This window comes from Spea bombifrons, chromosome 2 (assembly GCF_027358695.1).
Source record: "Spea bombifrons isolate aSpeBom1 chromosome 2, aSpeBom1.2.pri, whole genome shotgun sequence".
NCBI lineage: Eukaryota > Metazoa > Chordata > Amphibia > Anura > Pelobatidae > Spea > Spea bombifrons.
In genome coordinates this window covers 65,982,171-66,003,471 of record NC_071088.1, presented here as the reverse complement: position 1 = coordinate 66,003,471, position 21,301 = coordinate 65,982,171, and the positions used below count along the sequence as shown (strand labels likewise).

At 36.0% G+C, this 21,301-nt stretch overlaps 1 protein-coding gene across 1 annotated transcript in view; it reads left to right on the top strand.

The window, feature by feature from the left end:
• Positions 1-15,307, top strand: part of BRIP1 (BRCA1 interacting helicase 1) — a 101,283-nt gene extending 85,976 nt beyond the window's left edge. The window contains exons 17-20 of the mRNA XM_053454584.1: positions 7,490-7,602; positions 9,993-10,072; positions 12,558-12,890; positions 13,588-15,307. Coding sequence (XP_053310559.1) covers positions 7,490-7,602; positions 9,993-10,072; positions 12,558-12,890; positions 13,588-14,387 — 1,326 coding nt within the window. The 3' untranslated portion in view covers positions 14,388-15,307. The remainder of the gene's footprint in view (positions 1-7,489; positions 7,603-9,992; positions 10,073-12,557; positions 12,891-13,587) is intronic.
• Positions 15,308-21,301: the final 5,994 nt, after the last annotated feature.

The window sequence follows — 21,301 nt, the reverse complement described above, 5'->3', positions numbered from 1 at the left end:
CTAATTTTGGGGGGTCGTGTTATTATCAGGGTCATCTTATAATTGTGCAAATAGAGTAATCTGTCAGAATTACAAATTGTCCAAACATACTATATCATTGCATGTGGCTTTTTGCTGTACTCGGGGGGGCTGAATACATCTTTCAGCACATCTTTCATATTTAGCCTTGTAACCGCCAAAATAAATGAAAATACAAGGCATAAAAGATAACCTTAAATCTGCAGCAGAGGCCCCTCCCTGGGGCATCAATGCCCGCCATATTTAACATGGCCATGGGCACCTGATTTAAAAGAGTTTAGGAAGCAATCAGTGATAATAACTTATCACCAGGAGATACCAGGAGATGTAAATTCTTACATGAAGTACAATGTGTGTTACAAAACACACACACACATACACAAATGACCACAAATTGTGACAAAGGTTGGTGGTAGAATTAGTGCATGAAAAGTGTTAAATACCACTATTTGAAATACCCTGGGGTGTCCAGTTTTTTTTAAAATATATGGTTTGATGAGGTAAATTGAATTGATTGGGCTCAAATATGTCCCAAATAGGATATGGGGCAGAATGACCAGATCGTAAAATTCTAAATTGAAAAAGGCACATCTCCCAAATGTGGCCTTTTAGCTCCCAAACAACCAGGCAAACCCATGCATATCACATAGTATCACGTACACAGGGGATGTTGCCCAAACACACATTGGGGTGTTGCTTGACAGTGACATATACTCGGAGCTTTAAATTCATACCTAAAGTACAATGTGTGGTTAGAAACAGACACACATGCAAAAATGACTACCACAAACTTAGTGCATTAGTGAATTAGTGCATGTTAAAATACCACTACTTGAAATACTCTGGGGTGTCTAGTTTTATATATATATATATATATATGTATCAGAGTAAATTGAACATGGGGGCAGAGGGACAAGATGTCAAAATTACAGGTTCAAAAACTGGATTGTGCATGTCCCAAAGGTTGCCTTTTAGCCCTCAAATACAAATCCATTATCACTGTACTCGGGAGATGTTGCATGTTGTTTTATAGACACATATACCAGGAGGTGTAACTTTATACCTGAGAATTTGTGAAAAAATACCAGCGTTTGAAATACCCTATGGTGTCTAGTTTTCAAAAACCTGTAACAAAAATAACTTACGGTCTTCCTTGTAGACTCTTTGTAGCCTTTATAATAATTTTATACACATCTTCATAGGCCGTATTCCTGTTCAAGCACTGAAGTCCCCTTCCTGCCCACTCACCATCCAGCAGTCACATTGGGTAGTAGCTACCCAATAAACATATAAACAGGATGGATTTCGATGAGAGCTTGCTGATGATGGACATATTTTTTGTTAATGAGCATACTATCTAAGACCTTTGAGAAGAGAGGCAGAATGGGAATCGATAAAAACTATATAGATATTGTTTGGTCAATGTTTCTGTCTAAGCAGACACTTTCATCTTTTTATTTTTACCACCTTTTCTACCATTTTTACTACATTACTAACTGTGTGTAGGTGCACCTTGTGCATGTGCTTTAAAAAATAAAGGGCAATATATACTCATTTAAATAAGCAGGCAGCCGCATCTTTCTACCTATGTGACAATGTGAACATTTAAGCAATGAAGTTATAACAATGTAGATGAGGTTCACTTGGCAACCCTTTACTGTGTTAAAATGTTGCAGCTGTTAAACATAATAGTCCTCTGAACAGATAGAACTGTGAGTTTGTAATAAATGTTCGTTTTTGTTTTCTGTCCAAAAACCAAGAGAATTAATCTGTATTTATTTTTCTAGTTTAGTTTTTTTTTTTTTTGCAAGCCCTTTATTTTTTTTGTTTTTATAATATTTTTAATGACCTAAACAAAGAAATGTGTATACTAAGAAGCTTTGAAGTGGAAATTCTTTTAAAATGCTGTTTGTAGCTACAGTTCCACAGGGCTCTTAAAGCGGTTTTGACACCGCTCATTAGGTTTTACCCTTAACTTTCTTTAGTGACATTGTTGCACCACACATTTCTTGCAGAATACATAGTTTTAGACTCCTAATGCGTTAACACAGCTTATTCAATTTAACAGCAGGAATGAATGGTTTCACAAGAGTATTTGTAGAATTTGCTTTGAACTAGACACTTCTTTGAACATCCAATATTTCCTTGTGCCTCGTTATCAATATTTGGATGTAGGGACTAGGGTTTGGATACGAACTAATGATGTGTTAAACTGCTTTGCTCAGAAGAAGAACACATCTGTCAACAATTGTCTGTCGAAATGTGCTTCATCCAGTCACCTCATTATAAAGAATCATTTTGGTGTTCCCAGTAGAATCCCATTCATGGTTTCTTTATTGCCTTTTATTCTACCATTTTTCCCCAAGCATAGCTTGATTGTGTTTCTGAGCAGTTGAATCCATGACGGACTTTCCATTTTGAAGTATTCCTCAGAGAATACGACACGTATCGTGGAACAGATCCATTCCAACACTGGTATGCAACACACTTGTTTGCCAAACATACCGGATGGAGCTCAAAGAGGATGAAATTACCTTTGGACACTTTTTTGCTTGAAAGTGTTGCTTATAAAAGAATAGCAATTATATGCAAAAAAAAAAAAAAAATTTCCCCCTATCCCAGTTTGTGCATTTACTATAAAAAGTACCAAGCAGAATGAGGACGAGAACCTTAATCTAGGAAAACAATCTAATAAGTAACATTGTGTTCTCTCATGTTCGCACTTGGAATTTCTGTCGTGATGTATCCGCAGATAAATGTGTTTACAATATAATGGTATTGGGTAGTAAATGCCCTTAATGCACATTCTCTGTCTCGCCCAAGAAATTCTCGATAAACTGTTTAGCTCTCTTGGTGGAAGATTAAAACAGCCCTGTGACTGATTGAAAAGTATGTTTTATTTCGACTATGCGACATTTCCTTAACCCTTTCACTGCTGTGTGGGACCTGCTTTGTGCGGGTTTCTAGTAGCAGTGTTTGTTTTACAGTGCAAATCCCAAGCAACAATGAGCTGTCACAATGTATTTCATATAGAAAAGCACATTCAGGTAAAAAACAGCAGCAAAATTTAAAGGCGACATGTCACAATGTCAGTATGTTGTGCAGCGGAGAAAACATTTCGTCTCACCTATTTATACAAAAGGGCCGATTCCCTTTGTAAGAAATATTGTATAAATATTGTAAAATGTCTTTACAATCTCAACAATGTATAATACTCAGGAAATTTAAGACTAACGTTGTGTGTATAATATGCACCCATATCATGTTATCAAGAATAGCATACCAAGTTTTATTTGTGAGGTTTATAGAATTTTTTCTCACAACTGTATATTTTAAGGGAGAAACTTGCTAGTATTGGTCATTTATAATGCATAATGAAGTGGGTCAGATATTAAATAAGTACATTTAACATGTTTAAACAGTTTTCATGTATGATGTGTCCATGCGTTGGGGGGGTGTTAATAAGTGTGATTATTTTTGTAATTAACATATATGTTGGAATATTTTGACTAGAATAGCTCTTTTTGAATTATTATTTAATGTACTTAAACCATTGTTTTGAGGTTGCAATCATTGTCGTGACTTGATTATTGTTTGGGGAGAGATGACATCTGTATGATTTTAGTATGTACTGTTATGCCATCTAAATCCTTAGTGTAGCAACCGTCTGAGACAAATCTGTAAACATTTTGCAACATCGCCGTATCATTAAGACTCTATTGTGTACATACAAAGGACAGTTTGCCAGGACTTTTATAGATAAAGAATACACATCAGTTTTTTAATCCCTTTCTTCATGTCACTGTGCTGCTACATGCAAATGCGATCCAACAAGATATTTTGTTACTATTTAATAGACGACATGCAACAATACTAGTAATTTCTGTGATCTTTGTAGACAGAGCATTCAGCTGATTGGGTCAGATCATCCTAGGAGCTCATAAAGTAATCGCTCAGTCTTACGGACGCCTAGGACACCTCCCGCTAGCGATGACGTATTTAGTTCTCCCTCTCGATAAACGCTCCAACATTAAAGCCAATTTGTATCACAGATATGGATTGCAATCGTGTAGGGCTGAGAAGTGAAACGCGAAAAAGTGTAAAAGCGAAGGTGATATACTTGATAAGAGCAACAGAATTCAAGTCATGAAGGATCCTAAGTATTTGCATATATCCTAAAACCTATAAAAAGATTTATCGTCACATTCCATGAGCCTGCCGACTCTCATGGGAATTTTTTAAGTATTTAAAATTAGCCTAAATAAATGCTTTAACTGATGTGTGTGTATGTATAGATATATATATATATATATATATATGTATATATATATAGGCACTGAAAGCCGCATCACTTACATAATGCACCTAGATGCATTGCTTGCGTGCTCTGCATATTTTTTTTAGTTAACATTATAGGTTCATATGCCGGTGTATAGATAGACACACAGGCCTGCAATGTATTTACCTAATTATGCATAAAAGAAAATTGTGGCAGGTATAACTCTGTTGGACATACACTAATATGAATACAGTACGTTCACAAACAGATCAATGCTTAATCTCTGTGACAGCTACAAGATGGCAGAGCTTGCCACAGGCCTAGTGCCGCTGCTCGCTGAAGCTCTGTGTCTGTAAAGCATGCCTGAAAGAGTATAATTTTAAGGATGAGCAGGTGAAAGGCCGTCTTCTGACATTTTAACTAATCCCTTCTAGCCTGTGGTTTCCTGCACATTGGGAATATATGCTAGCAGGGGCAAGTGGCTTTTTCACATATGCAACCTGTCATTTTGGATTGGGCGTTTATTTGATGTCTGCTAATGTGAAGTTATACAATGAAATAGATTCTGATTGCATTAAACTGACGGGAGCCTTTCTTTTTTTGCCAGGCTTGTGATGAATGTTTAACCCACAGCAATCCATATAGCCTTATCATGCCGAAACATGATCTGTGCGATAAAACAACCTCTTTGCTTACTTAAGTGTAAAAGTTTAATTTCAGTAACCTTTCGGTGCCTTGTCAATCAGCAATAATTATCTACCTTCCTAACCCTTGCTTCTGATTAAAGGCCCAGGGTAATATTTGTAACTTTTCTGGTTTTTTGAAGCCTTTTGTTAGATACAGATAAATAAATCTAGACTTTCCTGGTGCTTATTTGGTATCATAGGGAATATTGTTAGCTTTTCATTTTATTGGTTATACAGGGCTCAACATTTTCCTCATAACAAATATATATTTTTTTGTAAATTACGAACAATAGCCCCAAAAAGGAAGCCATAGGTGTACGGGGGCGAGATATTTTGACTTTTATTATGTGTTTATTTTTTTTTCTTGCTATATTGTTAATGCAGTCGGTGTATTTTGCTGTAATATATCGTACTTTACCCAGCTACATTTCACTGTTGATAATCCCAGGTATGCTCGGAGCAGTTTTCTTTTTTTCTTTCTTCCTTTCTTCCTAGATTTACCGTTTTGGTGACGCACAAAAAAAATTTCTAATAGCATTTTATATCATTTAGACTGTAATCTTTAGATGTCATTGACAAAATGTCTCATTTACTGTGTTTCTGAGTTTTTTTGCTTTACTATATCTAGGGTTATGCTATGGATGGAAGCGTGAACCTCTTATATGGCTCGGGTGTTTGATTTCAATGAAATGCATTTATTTTAAGTACATTTTCTTAACTATAGTATTAGGCATATTTTTTATAATATATATATATATATATATATATATGTGTATATATATATATATACACACAAGTTTTAATTTCATAAACGCTTTTGGAAAACATAACCTGCAAGTTTATAGTTGGCAAATACATGCTACCCGTTTATGGATATTCTAGAGCAATCTGATCTATGTATATGTGTGTAAATGTGTAAATATATAAATGTGAGTATGTATGTGTGTATATATATATATATATATATATATATATATATATATATATATATACACATATATATATATATATATATACACACTCAGTATTGTAAAAATAATTTAATGTTTTTACAATGAACTGCTATAATAGTTTTATGCGAGGTCACAGGAAGAAGTTCTCCGTACTTTCTTCAAAAGGAAAAAATCCTTTTATGTCACATACTTAGGGAAATTATCTACAGAATCAAATTCAGTTTATTGTCTGGCTTCAAAGATGGAATTTGTAAATTTGACGGATTATTTTAAAGGGCACAGGTACAGAGAAAAAAAAAAAAAAAAGATGTACCCCAACCCATGTTAAAAGTTACCTGTCAGAAATAGTTAGAATTCTGCTGTTTTACTCCTGAAGCGTGTCCCTTCAGCTGTCAGTCTAAAAGGTTAACACTGCACAAAAGAGCAGCCCCAAAAATACATGCTTTTTCCAGCGCAGATTTAACCCTAAATGACAATAAAACTCTTCCTTTAGCATTGTCTAAGTTTTTGAGTGAAAAGTTTTACATCTTATAGGTCTTCACCTCTGTACTATTCCACATATAACGTGACCGGTAGAAATATGTAGATTTTGCCTTGTAACAGGGGGAATTCGATTTGTCCAGGTGACGATGTTGTATGTCACATACATAGTTCATAGTGTACCACTAGAACATATATTTATGTATACACTAAAGTAGTATGAAAAACCCACAAAACAAAAAATACTTTAAACGGTAACACTGAAGACCATTTTTGTGACATAGTTCAGAAAACCCATATAATTGGCTTTAAAAATAAACAGTCATAGCAAAACTAAATTATATTATTCATATGCATCATAAATTATTATCGGACATTGATTTACTGCTAACATCTCCCAAACTTGTTACCGCTTATGAAAACACCAGAATGTTTGGATAACAAGAAAGTAGCTAATTTATTTACCCCAATGATGTTGCAGTATATTATACATATTGAAAACGTTTACATTTTGATGACTGTCTGCAATAAGAAAAAAAAAGAAGAGAAATTGTAGCGAAATGCAACCTAGTCCTCGCAAACCCATATAAGAATGCCATAGGTTAAGAGAGTGAGCGAAGTGCCAACGTGCAATACGGCATAGTGAAAAATCTCTCCTTCAGATCTTTTGGGTGCTAATATAAAGTACATTACCGTGATGTTAAATCTGCTTAGCTATTCCAAATAATGTGAGTAACAGACATAGCATTTTATTAATTTTACAATTTTTTTGCAGCTAGGAAGCATGCCAATGTAAACAAGTAACCCTCACGGGATTTTTACTGAAGTTTTTGTTGGTCGTTTAACCCGTTGTATGAGGTGTCCTTAAAGAAATGCAGAACTCTTGATTGCTGCTGCTGCTGCTGCTTTTACCAACACCTTTATACGGGAAAAAATGCCTTTTTTTACTTATACATATTTTACGTAGACTCTCATAGAAAAATAGAGAGATTTTCGCAGTTTTACTTTGTCAACTTCATTCTGTGACTTTTTCTTTGCTAAACAGCAATATATTTTGTTCATTTTTGTTTTAGGTCGAGCTAAAGAGAAAGTATAATGATCAGCATACAAAAGCTAGAGGGCTTCTCCCTGGCAGTCAGTGGTATGAAATCCAGGCATACAGAGCTCTGAACCAAGCCTTGGGGAGGTAAGTTTTCCTTTGAGGGAGCCAGGGCCACAAAAATGTGTTGTTATGATTTTGGATAAAAGATCTGCATAAAACACCGTTTGGGTTTACATTACCATAGAAAAGCTCCACGTCAAGCAGTTTACTAGCCACATATTTAAAGCCAATCTGCTTGCCAGCATTTTGTATAATCCTTTCTGGATTTAAACAAAACCTTTGGTAGGCTAGAATAAACTTCTCCTTACTGGCCATTAAAAGCACTCACAGATTCAATGCCCATAGACTTAACCTTTGGTTGTGCTTTTTTGGACATCCAAGCATAGTACTTAAAAAGAAAATGAACCCCCAAATCAAGGAATTCTAAATTGGTAAAATCAATCTGACGTCTATGTTAAATGAAGCGCAGAAGTTGAGCACCACTGCCCTAAATTTACAACAGAAGCTAATAAGTGTTATTTCATGAGTGTTAATTTCCATTAAAAATGTTACTCTAGCATTGTAACCTGCTGTGGGTTATAGTAATTGTGTTTTGTGTTCCTTTGTTTTTAGAACACGAGATCATTCTTGGTTAAACAAAAAATATTTCATATTTATATCAGTTGCCATTTGAAAAAATTACATAAATTGTGTTAATAAAAATGTGACAGATTTGTGGATTAGCCCAACCATTTTTTTAAGTGAGATAAAAAGCTAATTTATTATTGAACTATTATCCATTATTCTGGGTGAGGTCGGTGCAGTACTTTTTTTTTTTTTTTGCATCTGACACTGATATTTTCTTCTACTCTCTACTGTAAGCTTTTATTATACAGACATCTGAAATCATCTTCTCCAAGTGTATGGAATATTTAACTCATTAGTAACTACAATTCAATACTTCAATGCCTTACTTCAGAGAAACAAATATTGGAAGGTTTAGAGTAATCTATATAAAAATGTGCCCGTTTAGAAACCCTCGGTGCAGCAAAAGTACCTTAATAGTGGGGTTTATTCTACAGTTTGCAACAAATTATTTCATATTGTTTTGGTGATTTTGCATTGTATAGCGCTGAGTAAATTAAGTAATTAGTTCAGCATTGTTCATTCCATTTTATAACTTAGTGAAATGTGCCGAGGCCAAATTGATTTGCTAATAATGTTAAGTAAATAGTTAAAATTGCAAATTTTTCTTTGCAGTAATATTAAAAATAAAAGCTGGATGTGAGCTTTGCTAAAAATGCCCTACTGCTGAATATAACAAGAAGTGAACTAGATGTTTCATATTTTTCATTGTTCAAGAAAGATTCCAAGTCTGAGTTACCAGCCTTTTAAAACACATAAAATAAAATTTAAAAAATCTTTTTTTTTTTTTTATTTCACATAAAGGCCATGAACAGGAGAAAGAAAGTCAATAAAGACAAGTGACCTTTTATTTGAAGCTGTCCTTCACCAAAATATAATATATGCTGACAGTGACAGAAAGTGGTCACATTTTAGGAATAAAATGTCTGTAGAGATTGATGGCAGTAGAAGCAGAAAATGCTTGAATTTGGCACTCTAATATTAATTCTAAAATACTCAGCCGTGCAGAAACTGTCAACTTTTTATGAGAATGATTACTTAAATGTGTGTGTGTATATGTGTGTATATATATATATAAAATAACCTGTTCGGTATTTCTTCATATTTCATTTAGCTAAAACAGAAAGCAAATATTTTTATTCAGAGGACCCTCTTTCTTATTGAAGGTGCTAATGTATATCATATTATGTCATCGTTTCTTCTATATTGTTTTTATAGAGCCACTGGATTTAAAGTAACGATTAAAAATCTACATTTAATGCAGATTCATAGATTTGACTTTCAAGAAAACCTTCCTATCTTAAAATTAGCTAGGGACGCTTCTTTTAAATAGCGCCTTTTTCCACATTGAGAGTGACCAGAGAGCTGAGCATCAGTAACTACTTTAAGAATCACGTCTTTTGTCATCAATTTCACAAACATATATGAAACAGAGTAGTAGCAGCAAGCGGACCAGTTTGTGTTGAATAGTTTAAGGACCTTCCATAAATCTCCAAGGGCCAGATGTTATGGCATCCAAAAACTTTGGGATTGTTACATTTGAACTAATCTCAGAACAGTATAGTTCCCAGCTTACACACTGCATGTTTGCAACCACATCCTTGTGTTAACTAATTGATTATAAATAAAGGCTAGTAATTAAACAGAATATAAATTGGTATGTGTGTAGGTTGTTACTTTAATGTTCACTTAGATACTATTCTATAGCATGTGCACAGCTGATGAATGTGGGTTTTGAATTTTCATATAGACAGGCCGTGTCAATCTAATATATATATATATATATATATATATATATATATATATATATAATTTGGTAAACCGTTGCTTTCCATTTTTTTCCTTGACAGATGTATCCGTCATAAAAATGACTGGGGTGCCCTAATTTTAGTTGATGAGCGTTTCAGAAGCAATCCTAAATACATCACTGGTAAGTCTGCAAATGAATTCAATATTTGTGGTATTGCCTACAATGAGACTGAGTCTGGAATAATGAGCTGCAGCTCATACTATATAAGGAGGATTAAGATGGAAGCCTTATGACAGTTATTTTAATTGTTACATTTTGTGACCACTTGGCATTGAAAGCGGTCGTATTTTCCAGTGCTATGTACAAATGAGACCATTATGTTGCATCAAGAAAACCAGTTATTTTCAAGGCATGGTTGCAACTGTGGTAACAACGTGTCTGTGTATCTGCTTCTGCTGTGTAACATCATCCACAAGACAATCATTTTTGACCACTGAAAGACTTTATAACACAGCTGTCAGAAGCAGTAACTCATTTTGTTTTAACATTTTTGGCTAAACACATTAGGAGTCAAATTTAGAAAGGCGACACTAATGAGCGGATTTGTAAATCCTCAAATAACAGTGTTTAGTGTGCATTGTTAGTAGAAAAGTAATGGGATGGAAATATTCATAAAGAATGTGGAAAACTAAACATATAAACGTTTTATACTACAAGGTCAACAGGGGGAGCTCAGACTCCATTGTATGTCTGAGATTACGTGCAAGATAATGTGACAGTGGCAGCTTTTGTTAAAACATGCATGCTAATCTTACTGTTAACTGAACGGATAGAAACATTTTTGTCTGTGTATTCTATATATAGCTTCCCAGCAAATTAGTAAATCTATAGATGTATAAAATTATTTGTGATACGTACAGTGCCCTCCGCTTATATTAGCACCCTTGGTAAATATGAGCAAAGAATTCTGTGAAAAATTGTCCTTATTGTTAACCGGTTGATGCACATTAATACTCTGCTCTCATAGATATCAAACGATTGCAAACACAACACAGGATTATAAAAAAAATATATGTGGCACAATTATTGGCACCCCTATGAATTTATATGAGAAAAATATATTTAAAGTATATTCCCATTGCTATTTTACATTTTTAGTACACCTGGGTGACTAGGAACAGGAACTTGTTCAACCATTAGGTATAAATATTAGGTAACATACAGGCCAATTTCCCTTCATTCATCACAATGGGTATGACCAAGGAATAAAGCTGTGATGTGCGGCAAAAGATTATTGTTCTTTGCAGAATGGGAAGTGGTATTAAGAACATAGCAAACACATTGGCAATTTCCACTATCAGGACAATAATTAAGAAGTTCCAGTCAACTGGACATGTAATGAATCAACCTGGAAGAGGACGTGTGTCTATTGTCTCAATGCACTGTGAAGAGGACAATCCGATGTCACCTACATCACAACAAGTTGTTTGGAAGGGTTTCAAGAAAACAAAACCCTCTACTCTCATCCAAATACAAACTCAACTGTCTTCAGTTTGCCAGACATTACTGGAACTTCAAATGGGATTGGGTTCTACGGGCAGATATTACCAAAACCGAACTTTTTGGCAATAAATGCCAGAGTCGGGCTTAGCACACACAGAGGACCATATAGAAAAGTACCTCATGTCCATGGTTAAATATGGTGGTTTTTCTGCCAGAGGACCTGGACAATTTGTTATCATATCAAATGTCAACAGATATTAAATTAAACACCTGTCTGCCTCTGCCATAAAGCTTAAAATGGGCCGTGGTTGGATCTTCCAGTAGGACAATGATCCAAAACATTCATCAAAATCAACACAAATGGTTTGCGTTTGGCACAGGGATCTTAATGAAATAAATACATTATTTCTGGCAAGGATGCTGAGAATTCAGGGCCTGTTTATAACCATGAAGCCACTACATGCACAGGGAAAGCCATCCTTTATAACGTAAGTGAGTGCCAAGGCTAGCGTGGGTTAATTCTACTTATTTTTAGAATTAACTTTTTACGTTTTTCCCAGTCGTGCATCAAGATCATACAGCGAAATGGAAAGGCAACTGAAATCTCTTCTGTGAATATATACATAAACCAGAAAAAAAAGGTTTCCTTAATGTATGCAGTATTTCAGGTGTTTGTGTACTGTTAACATGCCATACTAAAGGAAAAGCCTACCAGGTGTAGAAAGTGTATGATTTTTTATTATGTCCATGGCTGTGCTTTCTCAGAAGATGTTTTTACATACGTGTCTAGTTTTTCATTAGAAGCAATCTTTCTATTGTTTACAACATTGTAGTCAAATGAGCCTGTAGTTGTTTTGTAGCAGAATAAACTCATTTAGAAACCCTACAAGTTTCTAAATGAGTTTCTACTTGATTATAATAAAGATTACAAATAAAGACAGTGGTTTACTTAAAGTGGTATAATGAGATAATGCAGCATAAACCATCTTTGGAAGGAATTTATTATTATGTGCTGGGGGCATCACCCTTGTAAAACAGCCTTGTAAAAAGATATTGTGATTGTGCTGAATCAGTTCAAAGTCTGTTGTGTTATTGGAAGTTCTCTTTGTAACCCATAGTTAATTTCTATCTCTTATATTTTGTACTAATTTCTGTGTTTCAGGTTTGTCAAAATGGGTGCGTCAACTAGTACAACACCACTCAACATTTAATAACGCTGTGGAATCCTTGATAGCGTTTTCTAAGAATCAGCAGGAAAGGCAAAATGTTTCCACTATGGCCTCCGAGAATGAATCTTTTCAGGTGGTCTCGGCCACACAGAACACGTCCCCAAATTCCTCTTTGGTGGACCTAACAATTCACCCTACCCAGAGCTTCAGGGAATGCACACAGCCTGTTTTTACACAGCACACTTCAGAGCAGGAACCGGTGATCACGATCCCCTGCAGTCCAATCCAGTCAACGTCTGCTGAAAAAATTAGACCCGAAAAGAAATGTAGGTACAATTTATGTTCAAAGCAAAAAAACAAACCACCTGTGGTACATGCGACATTTATTAAATTGCTTTCTTTCTAGATCAATTTTACATAGGACCTGTGTGGGTCATTTACAGATCAATATAAATAGATCTTTCAGTCAGTTCAGTGACTTTTCATTCTTAGAGAGTGCAATAAGGGATAGGCCTTTTATCACTAACTACAGAGACAATGTCTATGGTTAATTTCCAAAAGAGGGCAAAGTGATGTTTTAGATTCTCTCTGCGTACAGAAATGCAATATCCTTATGCCCTTTGCCTGAAAGGTTTACAACTAGTTGAAGTAAGTTGTAACGTTACTCATCTAATTCTTCTCACTAGTGACTTTAATAATCATAAACAAGTAGAACGAGAAAGGGAAGAGATTTTAACTGATCCATTTTGGTTAAGATGTTTGCTTGGAAAATCTGCTCATGTTAAGTAGGCTAAGATTGTGGGAAGTGGTTAAATGGAAAAAATGGGATTGGATGGGCCTAGTGGTTCTTATATGCCATCAAATTCTATGGTTCTATATTATTTAACTACATTGATTAAACACATTTTACTATATATATAGTATTAGGATATATAGTAGAATTAGTTGCTTTTTCTGTTGGTACTGTCTCTTAAATTGTAGCCATGGTTAACAAACATGCATCTCTTTTTTTTTTTTTAACAGATGAATCTGAAGATTACAGGGAAGCTGAATCACTATGTATGCAATCTAAAAAGAACAAAATGACACCGAATGAAAGAAAAGCCTCTGTTAAATTTAGAAAGCAAAATACCAGTAAACAAAGAGCCGATTTCTATAAATATTTCAAGCATAAACCTCTAACATCCACTCCTTTGCCACATTCTTCAAAAAAATCTGCTTTTGAAGACACAGACAGTGTTACTACAAATCTGGATGCAAATACTCAAGAGGCGTATAGGCTGAAGAATTCATCTAGAGTACTGGAGGAAGACAATAATGACATTTCTGTACAAACCATGTGTAACGCTATGCCTCTTTTCCATGCTACCACAAATAGCAGTGTTCTTTTGGCACCGGAGAACATGGAAGCCTCTGTTACAGAGACATCTGCAGTAGCCAATGAAACAGAGGATACTATCTATTTTACTCCCGAACTCTATGATAACGAAGATCAACCCCTCACCCCTGATTCAAATGGACTAAAAGATCTCTTGGTTGTTCAATCTGATGATGAGCACGAGGCAAGAGATAAAAGTGAAAGAATGACTTTGCCTGTGGCTTTAACCGAGACAGACGTACCCATATTATCAACTAATGCAAAGTTACCTCCTGCCAACATTCCAGAAAATATCCAGACCCAGAGTAAGACTTTTTCTAACCGTGTACAACAGAGTAATACAGTTCTCGGTGGTTTAGAACAAGTCGATCAAGCTAAAGAAAAAAGAAAACACAGACTTTCCAAGTCCAGAAACAAAAGTTTGTCTTCACCCGGTCTAGATTAATTGTAGCACTGTGCAATCAAAGATATGAAAACCAGATTAAAGGCAAACCTTAAATAAATATTAATAAACTATAAAGTCATAAGTACATATAAAACCTATATGCATGTATAAAATAATAGGGTCAACATATGGATTTTCCCTTGGCTTATGTGAACTTTAACCATATGCTCAATGTTTATGTTGTATTGCTGGCAGTGAAAGAACCCATTTATGATGGCTAAAATCCACTCTGCTCCTGTAATTAATCACGCTGAATTAAATATCATCTGTGGGGGTTATAAAGCACCTGCTATAATGCAGGCAGCAGCTTAGTATTTCTGTTCGCTTCTCTTAAAAACAAATTTATGTATAAAAAAAATAAAAAAAAGTGTATATAAAATGTTCAAAATACATTTTCTAAATAAAAAGTGAATTACTTGAGTTGGAAATGTAGAATGTGAATTCAAAAGAATGCATTATTTTTGGGCCTGTGCTTTTAACACTTTTTGTATTGCATAATTCTGTCGAGAACCAAAGTGATACTGAGAATGTACAAAAAAAAATGTGCATACCTCATAAAACTGCAACCCTAACTTTTATCCATTTCATAATCAGGTATGTGAGAAACAAATAAACAGAAAGCATTTATATCCTTTTATACATTTTCTATAAGATTTCTTTCCTGGAGTTTCATTGAAATTTTGCAACAATGTGGTTTGTATTTGAGGCACATCATAGAATGTTTTTACATTATTTAGCTATTTTGTATCTTTGTTCAATGACACTTAGATTTACAAAGAGAGTTCTACTTTGCTGAATACTTATCTGTTATATTAACCAACACTAGGCGTTAATCGATTCAATGTTACTTGTATACGTTATATGTTAAATGAGAACCCATTTTTATTAATAGTATCAGAATAAAAGTACATTTTTAAAAATATTATGCCATTTTCTTCTTTTTTGTCTTAATTTTTGCATTATATAATGTTTTAGACAGCTGCATATTAGGTATTTGAATGTGTTCCAGCTCTGTTATCTTAGCCTTATCTACATTACAGTGGTATGACTGGCTCCTATTTAACCCATCTGGACATTCTTACTTATGAAGGTCTATAGAGGAACTGTTAGCATAGCTATAAAGAATCAGCTCAGTGTCGTATTTGAGCAGGGAATGTCACCCAAAAATAATAAATGACAAAATGGTAGCATCTGAGTCTTCAAATAATGAATGATAATTAAAACAAAATAAGCTAAAATCATTTTGGTAATGCTAGCCAACATTACTGTATACAGCACTGTAGTTTATGCTGAAGGAAAAAATATTCAGTTTAAGGAAATGTTATAGACAGCAGTTATGGATAGTAACTGTATGAGTTTTTATTTTATGTTTTTGTCGAGGAATGAGGATCTTTGAACATGAATGATCAGTGGAACGCTTGCTTGTTTATGCAGGCATGTTAAAAGTTTCCGCTCATACAACTAATTTTAATATAGGACAACATGAGTAAACACAAAAAGCAGTTTTAAATGGTAATTTTATTTATTGAAGGTAAAGCATTAATCAAATGGGAAAAAAATATGCCAACCAACCAAACCTAAAAACAGGTTGTGCCACCTATGGAGGCAACAACTGCAATTGAATGCTTGAGTGCTTTTATATCACTGTGGAGGAATTTTGCCCCGCTCTTCTTGGCAGAATTATTTTCATTCAGTCACGTTAGAAAGTTTTCAAGCATTAACTGGCTTTTTAAGGTCATGCCACAGCATCTCAATTGGATTCAAGTCACGATTTTAACTAGGCCACTCTGAAACCTTTATTTTGTTTCTTTTGAGCCATTCAGAGGTGGACGTCCTTGTGTGCTTCAGCTCATTGTCCTGCTGCATAACCCAATTGCGCTTGCGGTTTTGATCACAAACTGATGGCTTCAGCTTTTTCTGGTAGAGAGCAAGATTCATGGTTCCGTCAGTTATGGCAAGTCACTCAGGTCTTGAAGCAGCAAAATCAAATTGCCCAACTTTATTGACCGCTTTTCAAAATTTACTCAAGAATCACTTTTTATATCTGCCACTAAGCAAACCACTGGTGGAAGCTCTTTTACACGTTAGTGTGTACAAATCTATATATAAAGTTAGACTTAGCATGTGTAATGTGGACAATAAGTAATTAACTGCTTAGATCATTTGAAGAACCACTTTATTATATACTTACTTTACTGGATACCAGGAACTGCCAATTGACTAACTATACCTTATATCTCACATACTAACTCGTAAAGCTTTACATAATCATGATTAACCAAATAGTTACTGTTTTACAATTACAAGCCTACATTAACAGAACTTGAGTCCTGGGTAGCCCACCTGTTCAGTTTTTACCTCCAGCGATGGGCACTTGCTAAAAATGCTGACTTTATGTTTAGTCACGGATACTATGTAAAAAAAAAACCTTCCATATCCCAGTTTATTTATATAAGCAGGGTGCCCTTACGCCTAAACATTTACCTGTGTTCTCACGTGACGGCAATACCTACGTATAAAACAGTCATATGTGATACATGGTTTTCTGTTATATAATGGCCTTATTCAGAGTACTTAGAGGTTTATTCAGCTGAAATGGTTCATGTTTCATTTTATGTAACAGACCTTATAATCTGCTATTAATGTGGAGATTAGTCCCCAAATTCCACTTTTGATGTTACTATTTAGATCTGGTTTCAAAATATATACTTAAAATGGATGAAAAACATTTCAGGACATGCCTCTCGTAAAACTGAAACTTATTTCAGCGTAAAATAAATAACAATGCACCGATACATATACCTTAAAAGAAATGAACCCTTTCTGTAGAAAATGACCAATCTCATCTGGTGCTCTAGAAACATTGAATTTAATGATAGAATCAGTCATTCAGCCCAGCCTGCCAGTTTTTCCTAATCGGCTCTTGGTGCCATCTGCATGTTTAAACTCCCGCATTGTGTTAGCCTTCAGTACTTCACCGAGGAGGCTGTTACACTTGTCTATCACCCTCTCAAGACTCTCTCTAAGGCGCGGAGCTTCTAGTTTAAAAATAAACTTCCTTTGTGTACTTTGTTAAATAATTTTATCAGTATAAATCACTTATACCTGTTTTTTTCCTCTTTTTTCCTATAAGCTATGTTGCAAACTTTGGGCTGTTTATTGCGGCAAACAAAATACTTTACAAGGTGCATGTACCTCTACATTAGGTAAAGTGCCATTTAGTACACGGGGCAGCAGTTCTGGAAGAGGCAGCTTCCCTGCCACATTACTTTGAGCTTATTTGGCAATCACGATCTGTGATGCGGTGCTAACTAAATGGGCTTCTTGGGGTGATCAAGATCTCCCATTTGCACTGTGCCTATCTGTCAGAGCTTCCGTTGCACTCTTCTCCCGAGACGCACCTCATTCAAAGGCGGAAGTGATTATATGTCCCAGGACAATGGCTTGATAAAGGGCCTGGTGGGGAGGTGGCTGGGGGCTCCCCTGTTAAAATGTTATATGGGTCAGTTGATTATTCTAAATGGTGACTAAGTTGGAAGGCCAGCCGTTTTACATTTAGTTGGCAGAAGATAAAATAATTGGCGTATCCAGTCTGCCATTTTTAATCACTTTTTACTCGTTGATTTATTTACTTATTGAGTTTCTTGCCATTTGAGGAAACAAAAATAAATGTGCACATCACACCATAAATTGGGTTGTATTAGAGAAGTCATTAAAACAAACATAGTAACTCAGAGGCTTTGAGTTTCCCACAGGCCATGGTCCTGAAATTATCGACTCATTGAAGTTACTCAGTGAACATTGAATTGACTAAACAGAGGCATTCTGAGTAAAGTTTGTTATTAGTTACTTTAAGCATATCTCATAGTTTAGTAAATAGAATGCAAGAATGGTTGATTCATACAGAAAGAATTGACTTGTTCACAGTGATCCACACTTAAGTCTGCACTTAACAATTAACATACATTCCAATACACCTGGGGGCTAAATACACTATTTAAAGGTACACAATCCATAGAAAATGTAGGGCGCGCTGACAGGGCTTTTTTTAACGTCAAAAATCAATTTATTCCAAGTTACAGAAAAACAATCAACGTTTGGGTCACAGCGCAACCCGTTATCAAGATTGCAAAGCAAAAATGGTTCAGGAATGGTTTGAGGAGCACAATGAGTTCAAGGTGTTGACTTGGGCTCCAAAACAAGTCCGATCCATGGAGACCCTACCTCACACTTTACAAGACTTAAAGGATCTGCTGCTAACATCTTGGTACTGGTTACCGCAGCACACCTTCAGAGGTCTAGTGGAGTCCATGCCTTGACGCATCAGGGCTGTTTTGGCGGCAAAAGGGGGACCTACGCAATATTAGGCATGGAGTCGTGTTATGGCTGGTGTGTGTATATGTATATATATATAATATAAATATATATATATATTATATATATACACACACACACACACACACACACAATGGGACTAAAATAAAAAGGGTGTTGGTGGTGGTACGACTTGCTTCAAGAGTATTTGTAGAATAGGGACCCAGGTAATAGACACACCCTAAGTAACCCTCAGTGTTGATGGTTTCAACCACACAGTGATACAGAAGGAATATACTTTCATGGCTTATCTCCAAACAGATTTAAATGCACATATCTCTGGGCTTTAAAGGTTTAACAGTGAGTTTGCTGTTCACGTTTAAACTGCCACATCAAATATTTTGAACACAATAAGGTTTATTCCTTGAATGGTGTTTGCTTTAGTAAGTGCCCAAATTCTTGTTGCTGTGGGAAAGCTTTTGTGTCTCCTTTTCCCCTAAAGTAACGAATATTGTTTAACTTGGCATCTGATTAAAAAATAATGCAATATTCCAACCTGGCGCCAGGTGTCTGATACACCTACGCTCAGTCTTTAGTGTTTGTGGATCTGCTGGTTTTTAATTCACAATTTGAATTGATAGGTAGAAGTAGGCAAAAAAATCGGGGAGCTGGGCTAATTGATGGTTATGGTGGTGATTGATGAGTGTAACAGCCTGTGAGTTTTTTCTTTACTTTTTTATTCTGGAACCAGGTTTTTTATTATTTATTATTTTATTAAATATTCCTCCTATTTTACTATTAAATTGTACTAAATTGTATTAAATTGGTGACAAATTAAGCAAGGCAGGGGACTGCGCAGACGCAAAGTATGTCTTAGTTCTTGAAATACTGCTCCTGAGTAGGGTTTAAGACAATAAATCATTAAGAATGGTCACAAATTAGGCAGGGCAGAGGACTGTGGGCAGTGGGCTATACTGTTCCTGAATTGGGGTTAAGTTGCACACTTCTACTACTGGCAAAGCCTCTTCATTTTGAACAGTGCAAATAATAAAGGAAAAAATATTGATGACAAGTTAGGTAGGATACGGCACTTTTTTCCAGTTTTACCAGCGACTACAATCGATTTGGAAATGTCTGCGTGACAGAGTGGTTCCAGTATTCCTAGGCAGAGCCGGCGGCAGGCAGGTATGGAAAAGTTGGCAGATGACCCCTGGTAGACCAGTCCCAAGTAGGCTGAAGCCTTCATGCATGAAGTCAGAAATACAACTAGTCATGTGCAGTAGCTGCAGCATAACTAGCAAACATCATAGTTGTAGTAGTGTTAAAAAAACCCCCAAGGATTCAGTGCATACCCAGCGAATATCAAAAAGTATAATTACTGGCGATTCTGTCACACATGGCCATATATTGCTTAGCCCACCATTACGTCAAAGTACCCCAGGTTTGGCGAGTCCTATCTAATTTTTCAGGACTGTACTGCTTACCAAGAAGCTGAATCAGTGGGCTGTTTTGCATTTAAACCCAAAAGAGACTCTTAACCAATTTAAAGCCTTCTCTGGACACTATGAATGAGGCAGTGGTGAAATATTCTCGAATACAGTGAAACATGGGAATCCCGGCGGTATAGGTTAAGGTTTGCTTGGATGATGCTTTGGTCCTCTTACTGTCCCACAGGGGGACCACACCTGGGATAGTTCAGCAAAACATTTTGTACCTTAGTGCTTCATTAACTTATGACTAAGCACTAAGAGAACAGCAGGGTCAAGTACTGCAAGGTGGTGTTGATTCCTAGGTATCACTAACTTAGGGCAGTACATATCATTATCCCTCCATCCCCAAACTTTACAGTAGGCAGTCTGATTTCTTATAGGCAGCGTTCTCCTGGCATGCGCCAAAGTTACATTCATACATCAGCCTTCCGGATAGTGAATCATGATTCATCACTCAAGAGTCCAGTGGTGGTGTGCTTTACACTACTCCAGCTGATGCTTGGCATTGCACCTAAGTGATTTTTTTGGCTTGTGTGCAGCTGTTCAGCCATGCACCCTTTGCTTAAAGATCCCGACACACATAGTGCTTATGCTGATGTTGCTTCTTGATGCAGTTTAGAACTCTGTAGTGAGTGATATTACAGGTGATTTTTACATGCTACATCCTTCAGCACTCATCAGCCCAGCTCTGTGAATGTACCTGGTCTGCCTTTTTGTGGCTGAGCTGTTGTTACTCCTAGACACTTCCACTTCACAATAATAGTAATGACAGTGGACCGGGGCAGATCTAGCAGGGCAGACACCTCATAAACTGACATGTGACAAATGTGGCATCCTATGACACTGCCATGTCTACCCCTTCACGACAAAGCCTGTACACGATGCACTGCATTGGTGACAAAGCCCGCACATGGCTGCTGTTTAATACCGTTTTCCACGGATGTCTTACACGTGAGGCTGGCCGTGGTTCACGGGAGGAAAGCCCTCCCCCAAAGAGCAACCACAACTGTCATATGTCAGAGTTCACAGAGGGTGTATCCAGACCCTCCTGAGAACTCTCGAGCTCCCCTGCAGGTTGAATGCAGGTCAATGGAGCCCAGCTCACTAATG